Here is a 23,096-nt window from a genome sequence, read left to right as displayed (position 1 = left end):
GAGGGCGGGTAGGATGCGACCCCAGGAGCCGCTCACGGCTCCTCTCCCTGGGAGCGTTGCGGGCTGTGCGGCCTGCGGGCCCCCCCCCATCACAGCGAGGCCGCAGGCCGGGTGCCCTAGCGAGTGTCTCGCGGGGCCTTTCCCTTTCACACTTGTTCTGGGTGAAGTCACTGGGAGGCTGGAAGGGAGAAAGCCAAGCGCGTGTCCTCAGGCTGCTCACTTGGTCCTCTCCGCTGCAGTGCATTTCGATGAACCAACTGCGTTTGCTTAACAGCCACGCCGCAGGTTCACTGCAGGGCAGAGCCTCTTAACCTCTGCAAGTGTAGCGCCCGGGAGGATTCTGGACCTTCCGGATCCAGCGGTCGGTTGGTCAGCAGCCCGAGGGACAGTTCAGTGCTTGTTCTCAGAGCCTGGTGCCACCTGCCCTTCATGGCGAGGTGTTGGTGGCGCCGATCCGTCACATGCTCTCCGCAGGCCTCTGTTCTAGCTGTGCCAGGCCGTGACTCGATCAGAGCTGATCCAGAACCAGTGGAGTCCCGGACGCCAGGGAGAAGGGCCCTGGGTGAGTCTGAGGAGCTGGTGCCGAGAGGGAGGGCTCTGCGGAGACCTGGCCGCCAGCGTGAGGCCCCGGTCACGGTGCTGAGCCCCGGAGTGAACGCGTGGCCCAAGGGAAGAGGAGACCCCAACATCATCATCATGAGGCCAGACGTCTCGCCCTGGCTGGCGAGGAAGTCACGGGACCTCCGGAAGGTGACCGTAAACATCTAGGAAGCCCTGCCCTGGCGGTACGGCTCAGGGGGTAGAGCCTTGGCCCTCGGACGGAAGGGTCCTGGGTTCGATTCCACTCAAGGGCACATGCCTGGGTTGCAGACTCGATCCCCACCACGGTCGGGGTGCGTGTGGGAGGCGGCCAATCAATGTGTCTCGCTCACATCGATGCTTCTCTCTCTCTGTCTCTCCCCCTCCCTTCCACTCAATGGAGAAATATCCTTGGGTGAGGATTAACAACAACAGCACAAAGATCCAGGAAGCCTGACGATCCCGGCCTCGCAGGCCTGTTACCTGGTGCGCGCTCACCTGTATGTCCTCCATGGGCTGCGAGCCGTCCTCGGCCTCCGCACTGTCCCGGTAGGGCCCCATCTCTGTGTGCGCCACCTCTCTGCCAGCCATCATCAGGACGCTCATGGGCTCCCGTGGTCGCACCTGTGCAGGTGCTGCCTCCTTTCCTACACTGGTCCCCTTCGGACTGCCCGTCACCTGCACTGTAGACACACCAATGGAAAGATCTTTGGGACTCCACCTCACTACGGGCTGGGGCTGGGCCGCAGCGGCTCGGAGTCCCGCCGGCTCCGGAGAGGGAGGGGAGGGTGCCCGGCTGCAGGCCCTCGCGCCTTCCCTGGGGCTGAGAGTCTGGGGGGCGGCCTGCTTAGAACTAGGGCTCTGCTTCCTGATCCTGGGCCGCTCCAGGCTCAGTGCAGTGGACAGCAGCTCCTCCTGCCTCGCCTGGAAGGACTCGGGGTTCAATTTATGCTTTTTGGGAGCTGGATAATCTTTGTGGCTCTCACTGCTGTAGTAATTAGAGGGTTCAGACCGAGGTCTTCTCAGCTCTGAAAAGCACAGTAGAAAGGACAGTCAGGACAGGCGATCAGATCAGGAGCCCTAACGAGCTAACGCGCCCTCTAGGCCCGGGAGACACCCGGGGCGAAGCCGGTCCTCGACACGTCCCTGACGTTTGCACACCCCCCCGGAGCATCTAGTGGACTCAAATCCTCCTCCTCCATCACTGCAGTTCTTTCTTGCACGGACATAGTTTTTTTTTTTCTACTTTCTGCATTTGGGGGGCAGGGAGCTAGGGGAGTCACACTAGGCATTCTTACAGCTAAAAGGCAACTCAGAGATAGAAACCCCCCCAAACCATCAGTGAGCACCCTAAGGCCTCTCCTGAGGGACAGCACCTGGGGACTCGGCACGTCTGAGATGTGGTAACTCTGAGTTCTTACCCGGATTGGTACTTGCAATGACGGTGACGCCTTTGGGGATTTCTGGAGAGGCGATGGCCTCGCTGTGCCACTGGGCCATCCAGCCGTCTGCATGGGGCTCCTCACTCGGGGGACAGTGGATTCGGGGGCTCTGTCCCAGCGGAGCCTGCTCCCCTCTCTGTAGGTGCTCGAGACACTCAGCTAACTTCACGTGGCCCCGCGACCTGGCGATCCCCAGAGGCAGCCTCCCCAGGGAGTCGGGGATGGAGATGGCCCGCCGGTCCCACTTGTACAGCACGACCGCGGCCTCCAGGTGCCCGAGGGCGCATGCCCACATCTGAAAGATGGAGACAGAGCGGCGCTCTTAACGGCGAGTTCCAAACAGACTGCATTTGGCCGCTGCGGCCTGGTCCTTGCTGGCTCCCTCCACGGGGCCACGAAACATCATCGTCGCAAAGTAGCTCGGATTGACGTCACGTGTCCATGAGGGACCACGCGGGGGCCCGGCCTGTGCCCATCCCTCTGCCGGCCTGGAGAAGCGGCGTGGGGACCAGTGAGCGTCCTCTTACCAGGGGGGTGCAGGAGAAGTGGTCCACGTTCAAGGGGTCGACTTCCAGCTCCAGATCAATGCTGTCCGCGTGCTTCGTGCTGCAAAGGGAGGGGCCGGCAGTGACCGCCCAGTGAGTCCACGTGGACAGGAAAACCCCTGACACGTGCACACCCCCACAGACGTGAAACCAAACGGAGCCTCTAACCCCCGATGTGCAATACACTCTGAGCTTCACAGGGCGGCTTGGAGTCTCTCCACCTGGCGAGGCCCCCGGAGGAAGGAAAAGGCCCAACATTCAGTTGGCATCTCCCTGAGTGTTTCTTGGGCAGAAGCTCATAAAACTCCCTTGGAAACCGCCCCCAGAGAAGTCCTGGCTCACAGGCCAGACCGCACCCTGAGTGGCCAGACCGCACCCTGAGTGGCCAGACCTCTGTCCCCTGGTGAGCCGCTGGGGGGGGGGGGGGGGGGCGGGTAAGTGCGTGTGGAGGGGGCGCCCGGCCTCACCGCCACTTGATGAGGGTCTGGATGAGGGTGGCGTAGCCCTGGGCGGCCGCCAGGTGCAGGAGCGTCATCCCGCGGAAGGTCTTTGAGTGGATCAGGTGCTTGGACTTCGCCCAGCAGGCCCGGCTCATCATCTTCTCGCACACGACGACCACGCGGCTCTCGAAGCAGCTGCCCAGCGTCCCCGGGCCCGGAGCGCACTGCGGGGAGAGCACAGGGAAAGCGCACGTGAGGCTCGGAGGCCCCGAGGCCCCGCGGCAGGTCTGCAGCCAGAGCTCCTTGACTGGCAACATGAGGCGGGAACCTTGACAGGCTGAGAATGGGCCGTGAGGCAGAGACTAGGGGTGCTCAGCTCAGCCTGCGGCTCGAACCCACCACCATAAGCCCCAGGAGGTTCAACGGCTACAGAAATGCTGTTGCTCCTCATTGTTTTTCCGTTAAGTCTGGGGAAAAGAGCCTGCAAGAATAAAACGGCAGAAGATGGCAATAACGTCATCTCACTTGAGCTGTAAGAGCATCTTTGAAAGCACAGCTGGGCGACCTTGACCTGCAGTAGAATGACCTTGACCCAGAGTCCGGGCAGAGCTGCTTCCTATGTAGTGGGCATGCCCACAAGCACGTGGGATTCACCAGGGAGTGAGCAAAGAGGGGTTTAAAAAAAAATCTTCACTGGAGGATATTCTTTCCATTGATTTTTTAGAGAGAGTAGAAGGGAGGGAGGAGGGGGAGAGGAGAAGAGAGGGGGAGCGAGACAGAGAGAGAGAGACATCGATGTGAGAGAGACATATCAACTGGTTGCCCTCCACACGTGCCCAGACGGGGCCCGGCGAGTGAACCTGCAACCAAGGTACAGACTCTTGACAGGGAATTGAACCCTCAGCCCTTTGGCCTGAGGGCTGATACTCTAACCACTGAACAAACTGGCCAGGGCAAGAGGGATTTTTTTTTTGCATTCAACAAAAACAGCCACGTCTCCAGCACGTCAGGTGGACACGGATACTCACTGAAGCCAAGTTAAATCGATGAACGTGCGATCACCAGCAGCTAACATGGGGTCAGGTTACACCAGGACAGTGGCTGAGCGGCCGAACTGTAAAATGACATCCTATTCCCTGAAGGCAACCTTTGTGGACTACAGGAAAGGGATTTCAAGGGAATCTCTTACTTTAGCCGGGAGCATAGTAAACAACAATTACTTTTTTTATAAACCTTCTTGGTACCTGTGAAAAGAAGCCTATCTTAGCCTGAGGAATATTTTACGGAGTGCCCAGTCTTTCCTTTTCCACCGATTTCTGAAGGTAGGTGAGAAATGAGAGGAAAACTCAAGGGGAAAAAGGAGGATAGCTCTTGGGGTGTGGTACATTATGCCTTGCTTTCATCTATTATTACAAATATTACCAACCCTTGATATTCACAAGGATCATAAAACTCAGTGTTCACTTCATGTAACTGTTTGAAGAAAATCATTCCTTTTTAAGAGGAAGAGGGGGAATTATGTGAGATTTAGGCAACGACTCGGTAGCAGAGGGAAGAAACTCGCAGTCCCTTTGCATTTATTCTGGGGTCTCCTGAAAGATCACTGTTCCCTCGGAGAGGTTCCTGAATGAAGCTCCCAAATGAAATGTACATAAAACCTTCGAGACTTTCAGGACCCTCAAACAGCATGTGGTGATGTCCCTGTCCTGGGCAGGAGCCCCGCCCTTCATGAAATCGATGAACAGGCACACGCGGAAGAGGGCAGAAGGAACAATGCTGTTTTTACTGAAAAATTACCCAAACGGTTTCTCCGGGCCCTTTTCCTGTTGGTCTTCTTGAGTTTCTACAGGCTCATGAATGACCAATTGAATTCAGTGCCGGTGTATATTTAGAGCCAAGACAGAGACAGACTACAAAACACAAACTGGATTCTAACTGAAGTCTGCGCCCACAGCCCTGAGTCACCGCAGGCCTCCCTCCCCGCAGGCGACAGGGGGTGGCCTGAGACCAGGGACAGGGTCCGAGGCCCAGGGAGGAAGCACGGGGCCGGGAAGCAGCCCTCGGACTTCGGCCTCAGCCAGGAATGACCCAGCACCAGCAAAGGGGCTGTGGCCACTGCCTGCCTCCCCGATCAGTAACAGATCACACAAAACCGAAGACGACAGTCACTACGGGGGTACCTGGGCTTGACTTCCGCCGTCCCCGCCGCTGGCGCCCCCGCCGCTGCCGCCTCCTGCGCTCCCCGGCTTGTGCTGCTGGGACCCCGTCATCTCCGCCATCCTCCGTTCCATCTGCTCCAGCCGCTCCAGGATGGACATCCTGAACTGGTTGTCTAGGGCGGGGCGAGGAAGAGGGAGGTTGGTGCTGGAAGAAGTGCAGCTCGCAGTGGCTGTCCACGCCCGCAGGGCCGGAGCCTCCTTCCCTGAACCAGCCACGGAGGCTCGCCCAGCCTGGGTTTGCTCCGTGGCAGCGAGTCTGACGCTGCACACAAGATGGGGCATCTCTGTGGCCCCACGTTCTCAGCTACTCGAACAGAAGAACCCCTTTATGTCAAAGTCCTGCTTTGGGGTTCTTGGCACCCCATTCCCCAGTGGAAACCTTAAAGAGATCGGGGAGAGGGGCCCTGAGCACAAATGGAATGAGTACAACTTCATTTAAATCAGTGGGGAAGGGTCTACAGACACGCATTTTTCAGGTATCACCTGTTTTACCCAAACACTGGGGAAAATGGCTTAAAAAAATTTTTTTTGTTAATCCTCACCAGAAGATATTTTTTCCATTGCTTTTCCGAGAGAAGGGAGGAGGAGTAGGAGAGAGACACACAGAGAGACACATTGACCAGCTGCCTCCCGCTCACGCCCTGACCTAGGCACGTGTCCCTGGCTGGGAATCGAACCCTCGACCCTTTGGTGCACCGGCGATGCTCCAACAATGAGCCACAGGGGCCAGGGTGGGGGAAAATGATGTGAGAATTAAACGAGATAATATTCGTGCAGGTTCAGAACACGGTTAAGTCCCAGATACGCGTGCCAGCCATCAGCGTCTTCAGACACACGACCTAAATGTCCTTGGACACCGACAACAGCTGTGACGCATACTCCCCCTCCCGTGGCTCACAGCAGAACGATTTTCCACATACAGCCGTCCGACTCCTGAAAAGGAATAACCCGGAAAAGAAACACTTTCTCGGCATTCCTTGCCGTCCTGACTGTAAACCCTGACACCGGTGATTAAGGCTTATTGGTTCTACTGGCGATGAAACAACGGACCGACGCTTCCTCCGTGCCAGTCACCGCTTTACAAATATGAACAACGGTCAGTGAGGTCAGGACGGCTGTGATCCTATTTCTCAGATGCAGAAACTGAGGCCGGGGAGATAACCATCTATCTGGCTTGCGGACCGGGGCGTCACCGCTGTGTGGGAAGCGCGGGAAGGAAGTTATGGGGAGAGAAGAGGCACACGGATCAGAGTCTGAGCCCAGGGAGCGGAACATTTTCTCACAGTGAAAGACAGCCTAGCCGTTTCCCAGGAACACTTCCAGTGCTGGGTGTCGAATGCATGTCACTTCACTCAGCCACAGAGCGGGAGGAGGAAAACTACTTTTCAGGAACTGATTCGGTTCCCAATGAGCTACTTCCAGGAGCAACACCGAGAGAAAAGCCCCTCCTCTTTCAGCGCGAAAGGCAAGTCGCACAGCAGACGGGTGACAGACGTGAGAGCCTCCTGCCTGGCGTCTCCGTGGCTGTCACCCGTGGGAAGCAGCCCACGGGACCAGCCACGGCAAACGCGGGACGACCCCAGAGGTGGCGCCGGAATCCTTCCTCGTGCCAACCCCCTTCCCCGTTAGGAAACGGACATTTTGCAGAATCGGGGCCCCTGCATGTGGAGCGGGCTGAAGACTAAGAGTTTCATCTTCCGGGTAGAGCCTGACTCCTGGGGGTGTGGCGGTGTCCTTCGTGGCACCTGTATGGACTGTCCCTTACTCCTGACGGTGCCGCCCAGACAGCCACCCCCCTCTGCACCTACGTGCGGAAGCTCCGCGCCCCAGTGACGTGGTCAGGCCTCTGTCGCCATCCGACTGTCTCTCTGGCAGGCCACAGACGCTACGTCTATTAAATGAGTGTTGTGAGCACATGTGCCCATGTTTGGAGCTGGTGGCCAAGATGAACCCTGTCAGGGAAGGAGCAGAAGGCACGGGAGGGCTGCCCAGCTGTGGTCAGCCCCGAGGGAGCCCTGTGGCCGTGCCCGCGGCCACTTCCCTGCCCATCTGAGTGGCTTTGTTCTGGCTCCGCTGCCGTGCGCTGGCCTGTCATCGCCGCCCCCCCCCCCCCCCCCCCCCTGGCTGTGGGCTCTGCAGAGACAGACAAAGCCTCCGTGACACCATGGGGCCAGGCCCTGCCCACGGCATCGCCCGTCAAAGCGTCCGACAGTCGCCCCGACACCGACGCGGTGACTCGGTGTCTGCCACGGACAGACGGACCGACGTTCCTGGCTTCTGCTCTGGGGCCTGTGCTCCCGGCCATCCCCCAGCTTGCTCTGCAGGGAGCTGTCAGGCGCGATTAAGTGCTCTGAGAAGCACTTCATGAAGACACTCGAGCAATTACCTGCCTCTTAACCAAGTTACATCCTGCATTAAGGCATCTCGGGGCCTCTCGGCTCCAAAGGGGGTGGGGTGGGGAGATGAGTCATGTCAGAGCCATCTCGCATGGAAACAACAGAGGAGCCGCATCCAGGGCGCGGCGAGAGGCCGAGCTTGTGGTCCCGAGCCCTCTCCTGGGGCGAGGCAGGGGCGAACAGGGTGGGCACAGCTGCCCGCCTGCAAGGCTCACGCACACACACAAACGCGGTCTTCACATCTCCCTTCCTGGCAAGTCAAACAGCAACTTTATGCTTGGTCTGGCCTGACAGCTTCATTATGGCCACTAACACGTGACTGTAAAATAGTTGGCAAATTCAGCATGTCACCTTCGCTGTACGTATGTGTGTGATTACAGGATAAAGGAAATATAATTTCTGAGAAGACAAACTTTTCCTGATGACACCGGAGTAAGAAAAGCACATGTAAAGACTCATTTATTCACGCACAGATATTTGCTGGGCACCTGTGTGTACCAGGCCTGGGAGGGGCGCCTTGACCATCAGTGACGATAGCCCTGCCCGCATTTGTTGGCCAACAAGTAACTCCCGCAGCCTGAATGGGGGGCAGTTTTCAACCAACATGTTGGGGGTCAGAGAGAGAAAACAAACAAATAATAACCTAGGAGATCTGGCCCACTTCTCGCCCACGACGTTCAAACAAAGCCCATGTGACTCCACTCAAGGGATTCCACGCCTCGCGGGAACAAGGCTGCCCAGCAGGCGGGAGCACGTCCCGAGAGCACGCGGGAACAGCCGGCCGCTCTCCGGGCTTGAGCTCCCGCCTGGCGCCGCCTGGCTTTCGGTTCTCGGCGAGAAGCTCTGGCTACCTCGTCTCACCAAAGAACACGTCGCTGCCAGTGCAGAAGGTTCTCTAGTTTTTAAAAAATAGGTTTTTATTGATTTCAGAGAAAGAGAAAGGGAGAGGGAGAGATGGAAACACGGATGAGAGAGAAACTTCGATGGGCTGCCTCCTGCACGCACCCTACTGGGGATCAAGGCTGCACCCCGGGCACGTGCCCTGACTGGGAATGAAACTGGGGATTGCTTGGTGCACAGGATGACGCTCAACCCACTGGGCCACACGGGCTGGGCAAGGTTCTCCCGCTTTTCACACCCCTGGGTAAGCCACGTTCTGAGCCCCGGCTCAAAGACTGGGCAGGCCCAGGTCTGCAGCCTCCACTCTGAAGCGCAACCTCGGGGGGGGGGGGGGGGTGTCTGGGCACCCTCTGTGCATTTCTGACAAGTTCTCGGGTGACACTGAGGCCGCATTTCAGGAACCGCGGTGCCACGACCAAGCCTCCGTCCCTGAGCGTGAACCTGCCCACCAGGAGCTGCTTAAAGAGGATCGAAGAGCCACCTGGTCGAGCAGCAGCACAGGTTCCTGCCCAGGGACACAGGAGACCGACCTCCTGTAATCACGCCAGGCCCTGCACACGGCTCGGTCCACACGCCGGCTGCACCTCTCCGCGGGCGCACGGCTCTTCCGATAGGACAGCCCTTGCAAACCACGGGAAACCCGCCCACCCGCGCTGCTCTGCACCCTCAGCGCCCACCACGGCCCCCTCCTCCTGCTTCTCTCAGCTGACCTGTGGGATGCCTTCCAGGTGTCTGCCGGTGCCTCTGGCTTTCCTCGAAAGCAGCCCATTTACCTGCCCAGTTTCAGGGAATGAGGACTTTCAATTGACATGCCATTCCTTCCAGATGTATAGTGCGCGTGCGTGCGTGCGCACACACACACACAAACACATGCACCTGCACCCCAGAAAAAAAGTCACCGATTCTGACGGCTTTGCAGCGACAGTCTGGCTTGGGATTCGCTCAAAGTCTCCTCACGGGTCTGTCCAACCTGCACCCCCTTTGAGGGGAAGCAGCATTTTTACTTAAAAAATGTTTTTAAAATATATTTTTATTGATTTCAGAGAGGAAGGGAGAGGGAGAGAAACATCAATGATGAGAAAGAATCATTGGTCGGCTGCCTCCTACACGCGCCACATTGAGTATCGAGCCCACACTCAGGCCTGTGCCCTGACCGGGAACCAAACTGTAACCTCCTGGTTCATAGGTCGATGCTCAACCCCTGAGCCCGCCGGCCGGGCAGAAGCAGCATTTTCAGACTGGGCAGCTCTGAGAGGGTGGGAAAGGCACGGGAGTGGAGCTGGAGCTCTGGGTTTAATCCTGCCGCCGTGGGACTTAGGAAACATAATGGCCCCTTTGCACCTCAACCCCCCCATCTGTAAAATGGGGGCAGTACTGTCTATCTTATTGTTGTCTGTGAGGATGAAATAAACGACTGTGTGAAATCTCTTTAGTGGTCAGTGTCCCTTTAGTCTGAGTTATTATTAGCCATAGCTATGGGGGCATTTAAAAAGAGTTTACAATGTTTTGAATAATTTTAGCTGGACCGGGAGCTGCAGAAGGTAGAGCTCCCATGAACCTTCACCCAGTTTCCCCTCCTATTAACATCTTACATAACCACGGCGCATGTGTCAAACACATCACTACTAGTAACTGAGTTACAGGCTCAGATTAGATTGCACCTTAGGATGAGAATTGATGGTCTTGTTCTGTCCCAGGACCCAGCCAGGACACTCCGCTGCAATTAAATGTTACATTTCCTGTCCGCTCCCTGACGGCTTCCTGCTAGCCCCTTATTTTTCATGACTTGAACGGTTTTGAAGAATGGGGTCAGGTACTTGGGAGCTGTCCCTGGATTTAACCCTTTGAGTGCCAACCAATATCCTAGGAACTATGCTAAAATTGCCAAGGCATTTTTGCTGATTTGACAGCAGTTTAGGAAAAAAATTAGGAATCGCAAGTAAATGAAGTGACATATTCAAAAACTTAAGGAAACCTTTACTACATTGACATATTTAGCAATATCATCATCACTAATAAAAGCAGGCTTAGAACTGGACGCCATTTCGAAGCTTTGATAGCGCTCCCGGCACTTTTGGCGAAAGACAGAAGGAGCGCAATCACACTTCCCGGCACCCTAGGGGTTAAGTTTGTCATTTCCTAATGATCAGGCTGGAGCCCTGAGGTTTTGGGAAGAATATCATGAGCTGAAGCTTCTGCTCATCACAGGCTGTCAGGTGACGTGGCGAGGCTCTGCTGCTGCGAACGCGTCACCCGGCGAAGGCGCTGTCCACGGGACTGCTCTGGACAGTGACTCCCGTTCTCTGCCCATCCTCTGTCCTTCTCCTCCAAGGCGACTTGCCCTCTACGTGGGCAACCATTTGTGCACATCGGTATGAATGCACAACGATGTATATTTATCTTACTCCCTGGGTCCTGATCTAATACTGAGTCATCTTCATGATCAGAGTAGCTGGCTTTGGGGACGGGGAGCCCTCTCAGGCTGGCTCAGGGGTCCCTCTGCCACACCCTCCGCCTTTCCCCTTCTTTTTTGAGCACGTCCTTACTTGCTGGCATTACAAGATGCTCTGGGCCCATCCAGCCCCACCACCAGCTGTTTCTCTAGGGAGCCCCGGTTGCTTTAACTGGAGAATAGCATTTAGGAACCAAGACCTGGGTGCTGGCTGTGCTCATTGCCGCTGGGACGTCACTGCTTCTGGTGTGACGTCCACGCATGCACACAAACCTATGATTACTCCTGTAACTATCTGCATACCCATGAACAAAAACCCGAGTTCGTCCTGGCGTCCCCGCGTCTAACACAGCAGTGTGGTCTTCCCAGCCTTCTAGGGGCACGTACTCAAATCCCAGGACAGCTGTACCTTCCTTCCAGTACCTTCCTTCCAGTACCTTCCAGGTGCGCGCACGCACACGCACCTGCACTCCAGACAAAAAGTCAACGATTCTGACAGCTTTGCAGCAACAGTCTGGCTAGGGATTCACTCAGAGATCAAGATGAAAAAACATTCCCACGCGAGAAGCAATGAGTGGTTAGTGGGGCTTCAGACCCCTTTTCTTGGGCCGGGTTCGCCCTGTCCCAGCCTCTCCTCTCGGGCTGTAACACACAGTGTCCCATAGCACAGAGCACCAGGGGCCCTCTTTTCATTTGTCTTTGATAGGGACGCCTAACCCTCAAAGTGACTCATTTTAAAATGTCCCAAGTTAACATTTCCCTAATGATTTAAAATTCCTAAGCAATCCCCGAGTTTTAGAGAGAGAGAGAGAGAGCGAGCACATTTCCCCAAGTCGGACACCCACGGCATGTTCTGAGCTTAGGAAGTGTGGGACTTGCTGCAGTGAAAGTGGAGAACCCCAAGTGTCTGGGCATCAGTTGTAAGAAAACATCTCCAACCAGGACACCAACCACCAGCCAGGCCTCCCAGGCTCGGCCCCTACTGTGCCTCTTGGTCACACACGGCTCAGAGAATGCGTCACTCCCCAAGGTCACCCCGCTCGTAAGTATCGGGGCAGGATCTGACCTCAGGCGGACTCGGAGGCACGTTCCCTCCCGCGCCGTGTCCTGGCAGGTACTCAGCAAATGGACGGATGGCTCTGGCTCTCTCCCTACATGTGCCATTTCTATAGAGTGAACCTGTTGAAAGCAGGGGCCCTGTCTTGTCTCCCTGGCACCCGGCATCTGAATGCATGCTCAGTGAATGGAAAGAAATGGGATTTTCTAGGGAAGCTTCTGGAAGCCAATCTATGGCTGAGGTCACCAACCTCTGGGGCCCGGGCTCTGAGCAGCCGCCGCAGGTTTTACTACTTATTCCCGGGGGAGAGAGAGTGGTCAGAATGAGCACAACCCCAGGGAGCCCTGGCTGGTGGGGCTCAGCTGGTTGCACCGTCGTCTGTGCACTGAAGGGCTGCAAGTCTGACTCCCAGTCAGGGCACGTACCCAGGTGCAGGTTCGATCCCTGGTCGGGGTTACGGACCGGAGGCAACTGATCGATGTTTCTGTCGCGCATCGGTGCTTCTCTCTCCCTGTCTCTCTCCCTTCCTCTATCTAAAATGGATAGAAAACATACCCTTGGGCAAGGATTAAGTAGCTCAGTGGTTGAGTATTGACCTATGAACCAGGAGGTCATGGTTCAATTCCTGGTCAGAGCACAAGCCCAGGTTGTGGGCTCGATCAACGATTCTCTCTCATCATTAATGTCTCTCTCTCTCCCTCTCCGAAATCAATCCTATATAATAAAAGGCTAATATGCAAATCGACCGAACAGTAGAATGACTGGTCGCTATGATGTGGACTGACCACCAGGGGGAAGACACTCAATGTAGGAGCTGCCCCCTGGTGGTCAGTGTGCGACCACAGGGGGAGCGTCGCTCAGCCAGAAGCTGGGCTCATGGACCCCTCGGGGGATGTCTGACTGCCGAGGGGTCCCGGACTGCGAGAGGTGCAGGCCGGGCTGGCAGAGGGGGACCCGTCCCTCCCCGCCCCCGCCCCCCCTCCCCCGCCGTGCACGAATGTCATGCTCCGGGCCTCTAGTAAAAATATATATTTTAAAAAGACATTTAAAAACACATAAACACACGCACTCGAGTGCCCTGGGAGTGGGGGAGACATGGTGTCAGTTCACCTGGCTGCCTGCCACTTCCTTGGGGCTCAGGCAAGGGAGTTGGGTAACCACTGTGTCGGTGCGAGACTGGCAGGAAGGCTGAGGAACACCCCACTTCTTCACAGACACACCTGGACTTGCCCAGCACGGTCACTTTCCTTCTCCCCCTGAGCTTCACATCACAGACACAGACCCTGCCTGCTGGCACTCCCGCTTTTCCCGGAAACGAACTGTTTGGCACACACCTTAACGAGTGCCTATAATTAGTCACCAAAGTGCTTACCAAGTCAGTCAGGTTAGGCTGTGGTATAAGCATGACGTGGGTGAGCATTGTGTTCAACCAAAGACACGTTTCCAGACCCGTCTCCGAGGGTGTGCATGGGCCGGGAGGCCTGCAGCGGGCACACGGGCAGAACCTGCCAACGCTGAGCCGCCTCGGGCCTGGCTGCCGGAGCCGGAGAGAAAGCCTTGCCGTGGCAGGTAAATGAATGGAGGAGCGATCACCAAATACCACCTGCTATTTTAAAACGCGTTATTTGTAGCTCAAGTGCACATGTGCCCTCCTGTTGCTATTTGGACCGGGAGGGAGAGCCCTCTCTCGTTCCCTGTCCAGATCCTGGCCGCTGGCAGGAGAGGCCGATGAGGACAGGAGGCGTGACTTGAACTATTTCTGTAGAGATCCGTGGCTGCCGCTGAGGGAGCCTCCTGCATTGCTCGGGAAGACGGGAAAACGAAGGCACTTAATTCCTTCCCAGAATAAACGGGCCCCGGAGTGCACGGCGCGGCTCCTGCGCGGCCAGCCATTGGCGATGTCCAAGTGCAGGGCGCAGGGTGAGGGCCGGGAGAGCAGGCACACGCTGTACCTCTGATTTTCCAAAGCAGCGGCTAAATTTAGCCTCGGAAAGAACGGCCATCCGCCACGTCTCCAAGACGCCCGACTCCAGGTCCCTGCAACCCTAGGAGCGGACACCAGCCATTCTCCTTAGAGTCCTTCACCTGCAGCGACTGTGGTATTTCTTCTCCTCGGTCTGAGTTTTGCGTCTTCACAAACGCGGAGTCTTAGCCGCGTCAGGGAAAAGCCGGATGCTGCTGAGGCAACTCGTCACCGGGCAGCCAGCACGTCGGCAGGGATGCGGCCTCTGAAACCTTCCCACACCAGAGCCTGGCGTGTCGGGGGGCAAAACTGGCAAGCCGACCCCGCAAGGACACTCAGGACATGGCACCGAGCACAGCCGAGCACCCCAAACGGTGCCGATGCCAACGGCAGGGTCAACGAAGCAGCAAACGCAGCCAGGACAAGCGGAGGCTCCTGAGTGTGCGGGCGAAGGAGGGGGCGCTGACGGGGGTCCACACCGACCCTGGCACAGGCTCCAGCGGGCAGACCCTCCCCAAAGCCTCCACGGTCAGCGCACAGTGAGGTGAGGAGATGACAGGCAGCAACTGAGGCATCTCCCGTGGCAACAGGGAAGCAGCCGGAGACTCAGAAAAGCACGTCACCACTAAGACGAAGGGGGGCCTTCGGAGTATGTACTGATCCCCGGAGACGAACCGCAATCTAACCTGGTCACGAAGAGGCGACAGAGGAACGGCATTTAAATGCATAAAGAGAGCCCGGCCGGCGTGGCTCAGTGGTTCAGCGTTGACCTATGAACCAGGAGGTCACGGTTCAATTCCTGGTCAGGGCACATGCCCGGGTTGCGGGCTCGATCCCCAGTGGGGGGCGTGCAGGAGGCAGCTGATCAATGATGCTCCCTCATCGTTGATGTTTCTCTCTCTCTCTCCCTCTCTGGAATCAATATAAATGTTTTTAAAAAATAAATGCATAAAGAGAAAGGGAAAATGAAAATCCTGACCCTGAAACACGGAAAGTGTAAGACGCACAGGAACCGTCAGGAGGCGAGAGCGCAGTAATTAACCACAGGCAGGTTGGTCTCCGGCGCGCAGCCGTGACAAAAACCCACTTAAAATCCTTGGGGAACCACCGCAGAGCATCAGGGACAGACGGACTCGCCCTGCTAGGACGCCACCACACGGCACCTGTGCCACGGCTCTGGGATGCGACGATGACCAAGGCAGCGAAGGTGTGGTAGCCACCCAAAAAGATACGAACCTTCAATGGGGGAGAGAGGGGACATATGCAATACTTTCAACAATAAAGATTTAATTTAAAAAAAGATACGAGCCTTTATTTCAAGAACCTCATTCAGACACAAAGGCAAAGGGACATAGCGACAGCTCTCTGAGGCCAGAGACTGTGTCCCTTCTGTTCCTGACTACATTCCCAAGGCCCAGCAGGATGCCTGGCACACGGTAGGCCCTCAGTACACAGTAGGTCCCCAATACGTACATCCTGAGCGAGTGATTTAATTGCATCTGTTTGAAACAGGAAGTGTGAATTTCAACGAGGGCAAGGTCAAGGATACTGTGCAGAACAAACTCTGCTTCCTTAGTCATTTCTACGATGCGCTTTTCTCAGCCACGTGATGGACAGCATGGTGAACTAGGGGTCTCAGATTTGGCTGCACTTCGCGAACAAAGCCAGCGGTTTCATCAGTGACATGGACGCCCTGGAATGTAAGGCCACGCTGGCCTCGATGACAGTGGCCACGGAGGATGAAAGACCACCACGCACCGCCTCACAGAAGGAACGCGGCCACGTCCGTGTGGCCCAACCTGCCCGCTCCCGGGGGACCTGGTGTCCGAGCGACGCTGGGGCACGCACACTGTCCTCCGCTGCCCGCTCCTTCCCGAGCACTATCGCACGGTCCTGGTTTCTTGATCTAAAAATCGGTGTCGCGTGCTTTCCATTTCTGGAAGGAAGAGCTTTCTGTGCTTAGTGGGGTTCTAGTGGCTTATCACTAAGCAAACCCCACTGCAAGGCAGGGGCCCTGGACGTGGAAACGCCTCTTCGCTGCAGCGAAAGGCCGCGTTCTCGCCTCTCTGTCTGAGTAAACACGTCTGGAGTTTAGCGATGAGGCAGCGTCCTGCGTAGGTGACTTCCTTCCATAATTCTTGCCGGAAAGAAAGGAGCTGCCGATTCTTCCGTCTTTCAATCAATACAACACTCAAGTGCCTCGCCGGCCCCCTGCGTGCAGCGTGGCCCCTTCGTTGTCTGTGAGCCTCCCCGTGACTGCCCACGCGCACCAAGTGATACCCTCGGCCCACGTAAGACGTGCACGAGAGAGACATTCCAGAGAAACTGGCCTTGGCCGCCGGTGAGAAAAGAACCTGTAACGAGGGCTCTAACCCTGTGCCCATGGGCTCTGCCACAGGGGTGGGGGCTGCAAATCCTTTCCCCGAAAATACGTGCACGGAAACGCTTACATCCAATTTCCGGGGACCCACAGCCCCGGGGGGCCCACAGATTTCAGGTCCGGGCCATCTTGTGGGGACCATATACTGCAACACCCCCCAAGACTGCACGCTCCGGAGTGTCCCCAAGAGACACTGCTCAGTGGACCATGCAAACGCAACGCTGGTCCAGGGTGTTTTGAAAAGAATGCGTTAAACATGGCTAAGTACACGCACGCGTCTGTAATGGACGCCTTTTCTGGACCTTCCTATGCTCACGTGCCCTGTCACTTGCTGGCAGAGTTTCCTAAACCTACTGGACATTTTGTGTGTGTGTGTCTGTGGGGGGGGGGGGGCGGTCTGACCAGCATTTCCTGTAACTAATGCTCCCACAGGAGAGTGTAGGAACTAAGGCTTGCCCTAAAGAATGCCGTGGGGAGACAGTCTGAGTTCGTGAAGTCCTGGTCCGCGTTCTTCATGTCCCTCTTCACGGCACTCCAGCCAACATAGACCACCAAGAGTGATGCGGACTTAACGGTGAATGCCACCCAAGGACCAGTATGTGAATCTGCTTGACCCAATAGCTCTATCATCCCCTCTCTTCCCACCATCATCTTCTCTCTTCCTATCATCACCTCTCCTCCCACCATCCCCTCTCTTCCCACCATCATCTCCCCTCTTCCCACCATCATCTCCCCTCTTCCCATCATCCCCTCTCTTCCCACCATCATCTCCCCTCTTCCCACCATCATTCCCTCTTCCCACCATCATCTCCCCTCTTCCCACCATCATTCCCTCTTCCCACCATCATCTCCCCTCTTCCCACCATCATTCCCTCTTCCCACCATCATTCCCTTTTCCCACCATCATCTCCCCTCTTCCCACCATCCCCTCTCTTCCTTCTCAGTCTGCCCTGCCATTACTGCTCATGGTTCAGTCGCTTCCACTTCAACCACCACTGACACATGCCACCACCTCTTTCACCAACACCCCCTTCCCTTTCACTCTCTTTCCTCTGTTCCATCCGGGAATAAAAATAGGGTTGTCATTAAAATTACTAAGAAGGAAGGGCCAACGGGGAAAAGGGGGGTACACCTGTAATACTTTCAGCAATAAAGATAAATTTAATCATTAATAAGACTATTAGGGTTATCAAGAAACTTAAATGACCGTCTTTGGGTTTAGCCTGATAAAAGGTAGAGGGGCCAGACCTTGTGACTTCAGAGAAGCAGCGTGAGCTCCAGCCTAGGAATTAAGACTCTTCCCCAAGAAGTTCCCATGGCTGGTTGTTTTACAGACACTTACTTTTATTTTACTTCATTTTTTAATACACTTATTTTTATCCTAGCAACATCATTTACTATGCAAGTGTGAAGTTGGTTATTTCGTTTTATAACGTTAAGTGCGTATTACGTATTTATGTGTTACATAGATTTTGCGTCCTACCTAATGTTTCATGGCGTAGAGGTGAAAGGTGCATATACACGTTATTTTAATTATTTTTCTCCTGTAAATACAGACCATCAGGGGTTCACAAAGGCTTTTGCTCCAGGCTAGCTGGGTGCCACCTGCCCTCTGCTGCACTGTTTACCTGGGAACAACTGGCCCACAGCTGAGGATATTGTCAATGGCAGGCGGGGCACTTCCTACATCAGATAAAACATTTCACACACTCACACACACACTCACACACACACACTCACACACACACACACACTCACACACACACACTCACACACACTCACACACACACACTCACACTCACTCACACACACTCACACACACACACACACTCACACACACACTCACACACACTCACACACACACACACACTCACACACACACACTCACACACACACACTCTCACACACACACACACTCACACACACACACACACTCACACTCACACACACACACACACTCACACACACACTCACACACACTCACACACTCACTCACACACACACACACACACTCACACACATGCCAGGGGCATCGATTCTGGCCAGCGTGGAATGGATGGTGTCTTCTACTAGAAAAGACAAATGGATGTTTAAATAACTTTGCCGATGAATCCAAACCACAGCGCGTAATGTTAAGGACATGAATCATGTTTTTTGGAAAGTGGGCCCAGGAACTGTTCATCAGCGCCCGCTGAAAGGTTCGCTGGAAGGTGACGGCTCTGGTGTCTGGTTTAAAGTGGGACCACAGGGTAGAGTGATGGAGTGAGTCCCAGGAGTCTGCGGTTTCGGGATGAATGGTGCCTTCTCTGGGAAGATGGAGGAGCGCTGGTTCCCTCGCAGGACGCTGCCAGCGTCCCTCCTCCTTCCCCACCTTGCTGGTCCTCCGGGGGCCCAGTGCTCTGCTCAGGGGGTGCTGCCCTCAATTCCTGGCTCGGGGCCAGGCCCTGCTAACAGAGCACTGCCCCCTCCTATTCAAGTGCCTGGACACAGGCGTCCAGCTGGGCTAAGGAGAACAGAGCAGTTCCTGGAACTACTGCGGAAAGAGCGCCGTTTTCCCAGGGAAATTTGCTAAAAATGGCAAAAGAGAGGCCTAGAGTTTTGAGCGGGCCACCTTGCTACCACTTCAGGAACCCCTGCCTGAGAATAAAATCGACCTAGAGGAGAGGCAAGCCAAGAGGGAATGACAGGCTCCTAAGGACACCCCTTAGGCACCTGGAACCAGCGGTACCTGAAGGCAACTCCAGAGCTGGACTCCATGAGAGTCCATGGATTCCCCTGTGCACACAGGTCAGTTCGAGTGTGAGCTCTGCCACAGCTAAAAGAGGGGTCTAAGGTGAATCTACTAATTGAAATGGGGATCCTTTCGCTAAATAAATATTGGGAAAGTTCTGCTTCCACTGACAAACTAAAAAATATTCAACCTCACTAAGTACACCTTGGTAGTAGTCCACAGATGTCATTAGAATTTCTCTATAAAACAGGGGATAAACTAGGGTGGCAGGAAGCGGTCATGCTTATCGGAAACACTGTGATTACCCAAAGAAATCAGAAAACCAGGAAAGGGTATACTGAGCCCCGGCCTCGCTGGAGACCAGCTGCTGTTGAATTATATGGCAGCATCTTAGCTCAGTCAGGCCTTAGGTTGCTGCCCGATCAACTGACAGACACATCCCACAGGAGAGAATCACTTCCGAACACTAAGGTTTAAAGAGAACTTGGGGCCCTGGCCAGTGTGCTCAGTGGTTAGAGCATCGGCCTTCCCACCCAGGGGTCGAGGGCATGTACCTGGTTTGAAGGCTGGATCCCTGGTCCCAGTCAGGGAATGTTTGGGAGGCAACTGATCAATGCATCTCGCTCACATTGATGTTTCTCTCTCTCTCTCTCTCTCTCTCTCCCCCACTCACCCCCTTTCTCTAAAAATCAATAGAAAAAAATATCCTCAGGTGAGGATGAACAAAAATAATAAAATAATAAAGAGAACGTGGGACTTTTCCGGCCGGGGCCTTTCACCAGCCCTCGACTGTGGTCTACAGAAAGAAATAGAGCTCCATACACACACTCATTCTTTGAGACAAAAACTTCCCCAATCCCCCCTGACCCTCACTGTGTGCAACGCACTTTGACTTTAACAACGCTGGTGCTGACCTCTAAGTGAGTTTCCTGGACCATTACTGACAGGTTTAGAAGACAGGGAAGGGCCCGGCGGGTGTGGCGCAGTGGCTGAGTATCGACCTATGAACCAGGAGGTCACGGTTCGATTCCCGGTCAGGGCACATGCCCAGGTTGTAGCTCGGACCCCAGTAGGGGGCGTGCAGGAGGCAGCCGATCCATGATTCTCTCTCATCACTGATGTTTCTCTCTCTCTCCCTCCCTCTCCCATCCTCTCTGAAATCAATAAAAACATATGAAAAAGAAGAACACGGGCGGTGCTGAGACGCAGAGATGTAAGGCGATGTACCTGAACGTTCTCACTGGGTGAGTGGCAGAGCTGGAACAAACCCTCGCGCTCACCCTACTGTGTGATCTGAAAGCAGACAGCTGCTATCGTACACATTCTCAGGCAGCGCGTTCCGGGCCCGGCTTAGGACAGCCGGAGAGATGACTCAGGCGGCCACCCAGCTATCTGTCCACACGGTTTCAGGCCGAGGCTCCAGGCCACTTCAAGACCACTTCACCCAAGCCGCCCGGGGACCTTGAACTGACCTCAGTGGGAGAGCCTTCGCAGTCTGTGCCTACATTACCGACAGACAAGGCTGCAATGAATGACAAAGGAGGATGAGAGGCGAGTTAGGCTTGAAAAAATTCATTCCGTTCTCCTCACTCTATCCACAGAGGAACACCACACGTACAATCTCTCTGTTGACTAACAGCATTGATGAAACTCCCCTCTCACCCCCGCCCCCCAATTTCATTATGGTGGGGCAGTAGGGGGTACAGCTTAGGTGCCCCCGCCCCCCCCCCCCCCCCGCCCCACAAAGAGCTGAAAATCCAATCTGGGGCTGGGGGCGGGGTGGGGGGTAGGGAAAAGGCTTCATTAAGGAGGTAAGATTTGAGTTGGGCTCAGAGATTAAGGAGGTAGAATTTAGAGCAGGGTGTGGGGTGGTGCAAGCAGCCAGACAGCAATAGGGTTCATGCTGAGCAGCTGGGGGGCAGGGGAAGGCTGGCTGAGAGAGTGGGGTCAGATTTGGAGGGGGGTGAAGTCAGGTAGAAGAAGAAAAGTGAAAAGAAAATAGATTAACTGGCTAATGTGGGTAGTTGCTAAACGTTAATATATTTGGAGAAACTTATTCCCATTACTTGCCATCTTTTCCCACATTACAAATATGTTATGTAAGTTTAGCGCCAGCAGTTTACCTCTTATAAACGTCTGCCCTGGCTAAACTCCGCCCACATCTTACCTCCTCACATCCATGCTTCATTAGTAATTACAATATGCTTGACAACTGACGCAGAGGAGGCGTTTCACACGTGCCGGCTGATCTCTCCACGCGTCTCATGTCTAAAGCTATGATCTACCTTCAATGCATGTACGGCAACATGAAATTAAGCAAATTATAGGGACCATGATGTGCTTTTGAAACTACCCCGAGTCACTTTCCCGGATCCTCACTGTCCTTCTGCGGAGCCCTTCACGCCATCTCTTTCCTCCTGCTTCATTGCGAGGAAGTTCCCTAAAATGAAGCATCGGACGGGACTGTACTGGCCTTGTCTCCCTCCACTCCCGTTTAAAAAAGCCACTCGCCCGGTGCTGTATCGCTGAGGGGTGGTGAGCAGTCACCTCCTGGTGGTGAAGGCAGCTCCCTGCCTGCCTGCCGTGTGCAAACCCGCATCCAGGCCCGTCAGAGAACAGAAGGAACACGCGGTCCTGTGGCTTCAGGGCAGTCCGTCCGGGGAGGGGGTAAGCCCGTCCCCGAGGACCCTCGTGGTCACGAACTCTCACGTCCTCCCGATGAGGGGACGACACCTGTGTGTGTTGCCCTGCGGGCTCCCGGGCACCTCCTGAATGTTCCGTGTGACGCACGTTAGCATGGGGTCTTTAATGTGCTTCGCTGCGTCTCATCCAGACTTCCCCCGTCATCACTGAAAACCAACCACTGGCTGGCAGAACGCACATGGGAAATGGGAAAACTCACTGTATGAAGGTGTCAGAAGACAAAGCGAAGCCCACAGCGCTGCTCCCACCACGGCAGGGAGGCCGGGAACCCCTCACGGCCTGCTGCCAGGAAGTGCGGAAGATTTTAGGGAATGAATGCTGTTTACTAACCTCACCAGTCCCTCCGTCTCACTGTCCCGGACCCTCACTGCGTCTCTTCATCTTGCTTCACTGTGTAATATGTGTCTCTGGAAGCTCCCTTCAATCACTTTTTGAAAAAGAAGTTGAGGTGTACATGAATCAACTTGTATCATGTGGATGCCAAAAGCTTTCTGGCAAAAGAACAGGTAAGTGAAGTAAGCTCTCAAATCCTGGGCTTCCGCACTGACAGGAGGCCGTGGCTGATGCCGAACGATACTGACCTGGCACCACTCAGTCTCCTATTGAAAAGATCAATGGAGCAAACATTCAATCCCTCTGAGGCCTTTAACTGTGAGGAGACACGCAGGCGGCGCTGGACAGCTGGGGGAAGGGGTGGGGACATGCACCAAGAAGAACAGAGGACTTCCAGAAACCACTGCCCGGGCTAGAGAAGTGTGCCACCTTTAACAAAATGGCCTTTTATATATACATATACTATACATATTTTGATTTCAGAGAGAAAGGGAGAGGGAGAGAGAGATAAAAACATCAATGATGAGAGAGAATCATTGATTGGCTGCCTTCTGCACGCCCCCTACTGGGGATCGAGCCCACAACCTGGGCGTGTGCCCTTGACTAAAACCGAACTTGGGACCCTTCAGTCCGCAGGCTGATACTCTAGCCACTGAGCCAAACTGGCGAGGGCCAAAATGGCTTTTCTTGACCTTTCTGGGTGGTACCTAAATTTGTGTCTTAAGTATATGTATTTACAATTTTCCTATAAACATTAAAGAAAACAAACAAAAGAAAAGGCAGCCTATAAACACAGCTCTGCAGCTCCGGAAGTTCATGACAACAACACTCAAAACACGAGAACAATTCGGGCCATCCCCAGAGGACACTCGACGTCCCCAAAATGTCCATCTCCCGTGTGCCAGAAGGCAAGGGAGCGTGAACTGAGCGCGTGACTCAGCCATCAGTAAAAGCTC

General features: G+C 55.0%; 1 protein-coding gene across 12 annotated transcripts in view; it reads right to left on the bottom strand.

The window, feature by feature from the left end:
- Positions 1-23,096, bottom strand: part of CAMTA1 (calmodulin binding transcription activator 1) — a 697,635-nt gene that overhangs the window by 26,110 nt on the left and 648,429 nt on the right. For 8 of the 12 annotated variants that reach the window (XM_036347994.1, XM_036347990.1, XM_036347993.1 and 5 more), the window contains 5 exons: positions 5,187-5,338; positions 3,034-3,230; positions 2,549-2,627; positions 2,001-2,316; positions 1,078-1,607 (listed from right to left, as the gene is read on the bottom strand). In XM_036347994.1, the coding sequence (XP_036203887.1) occupies positions 1,078-1,607; positions 2,001-2,316; positions 2,549-2,627; positions 3,034-3,230; positions 5,187-5,338 (1,274 nt within the window). The remainder of the gene's footprint in view (positions 1-1,077; positions 1,608-2,000; positions 2,317-2,548; positions 2,628-3,033; positions 3,231-5,186; positions 5,339-23,096) is intronic. The other 4 variants (XM_036347997.1, XM_036347995.1, XM_036347999.1 and 1 more) reach the window with 1 other exon arrangement.

Source organism: Myotis myotis, unplaced genomic scaffold (genome assembly GCF_014108235.1).
Source record: "Myotis myotis isolate mMyoMyo1 unplaced genomic scaffold, mMyoMyo1.p scaffold_m19_p_2, whole genome shotgun sequence".
NCBI lineage: Eukaryota > Metazoa > Chordata > Mammalia > Chiroptera > Vespertilionidae > Myotis > Myotis myotis.
The sequence above is the reverse complement of the archived record's forward strand: the minus strand, read 5'-3'. Positions and strand labels throughout refer to the sequence as shown.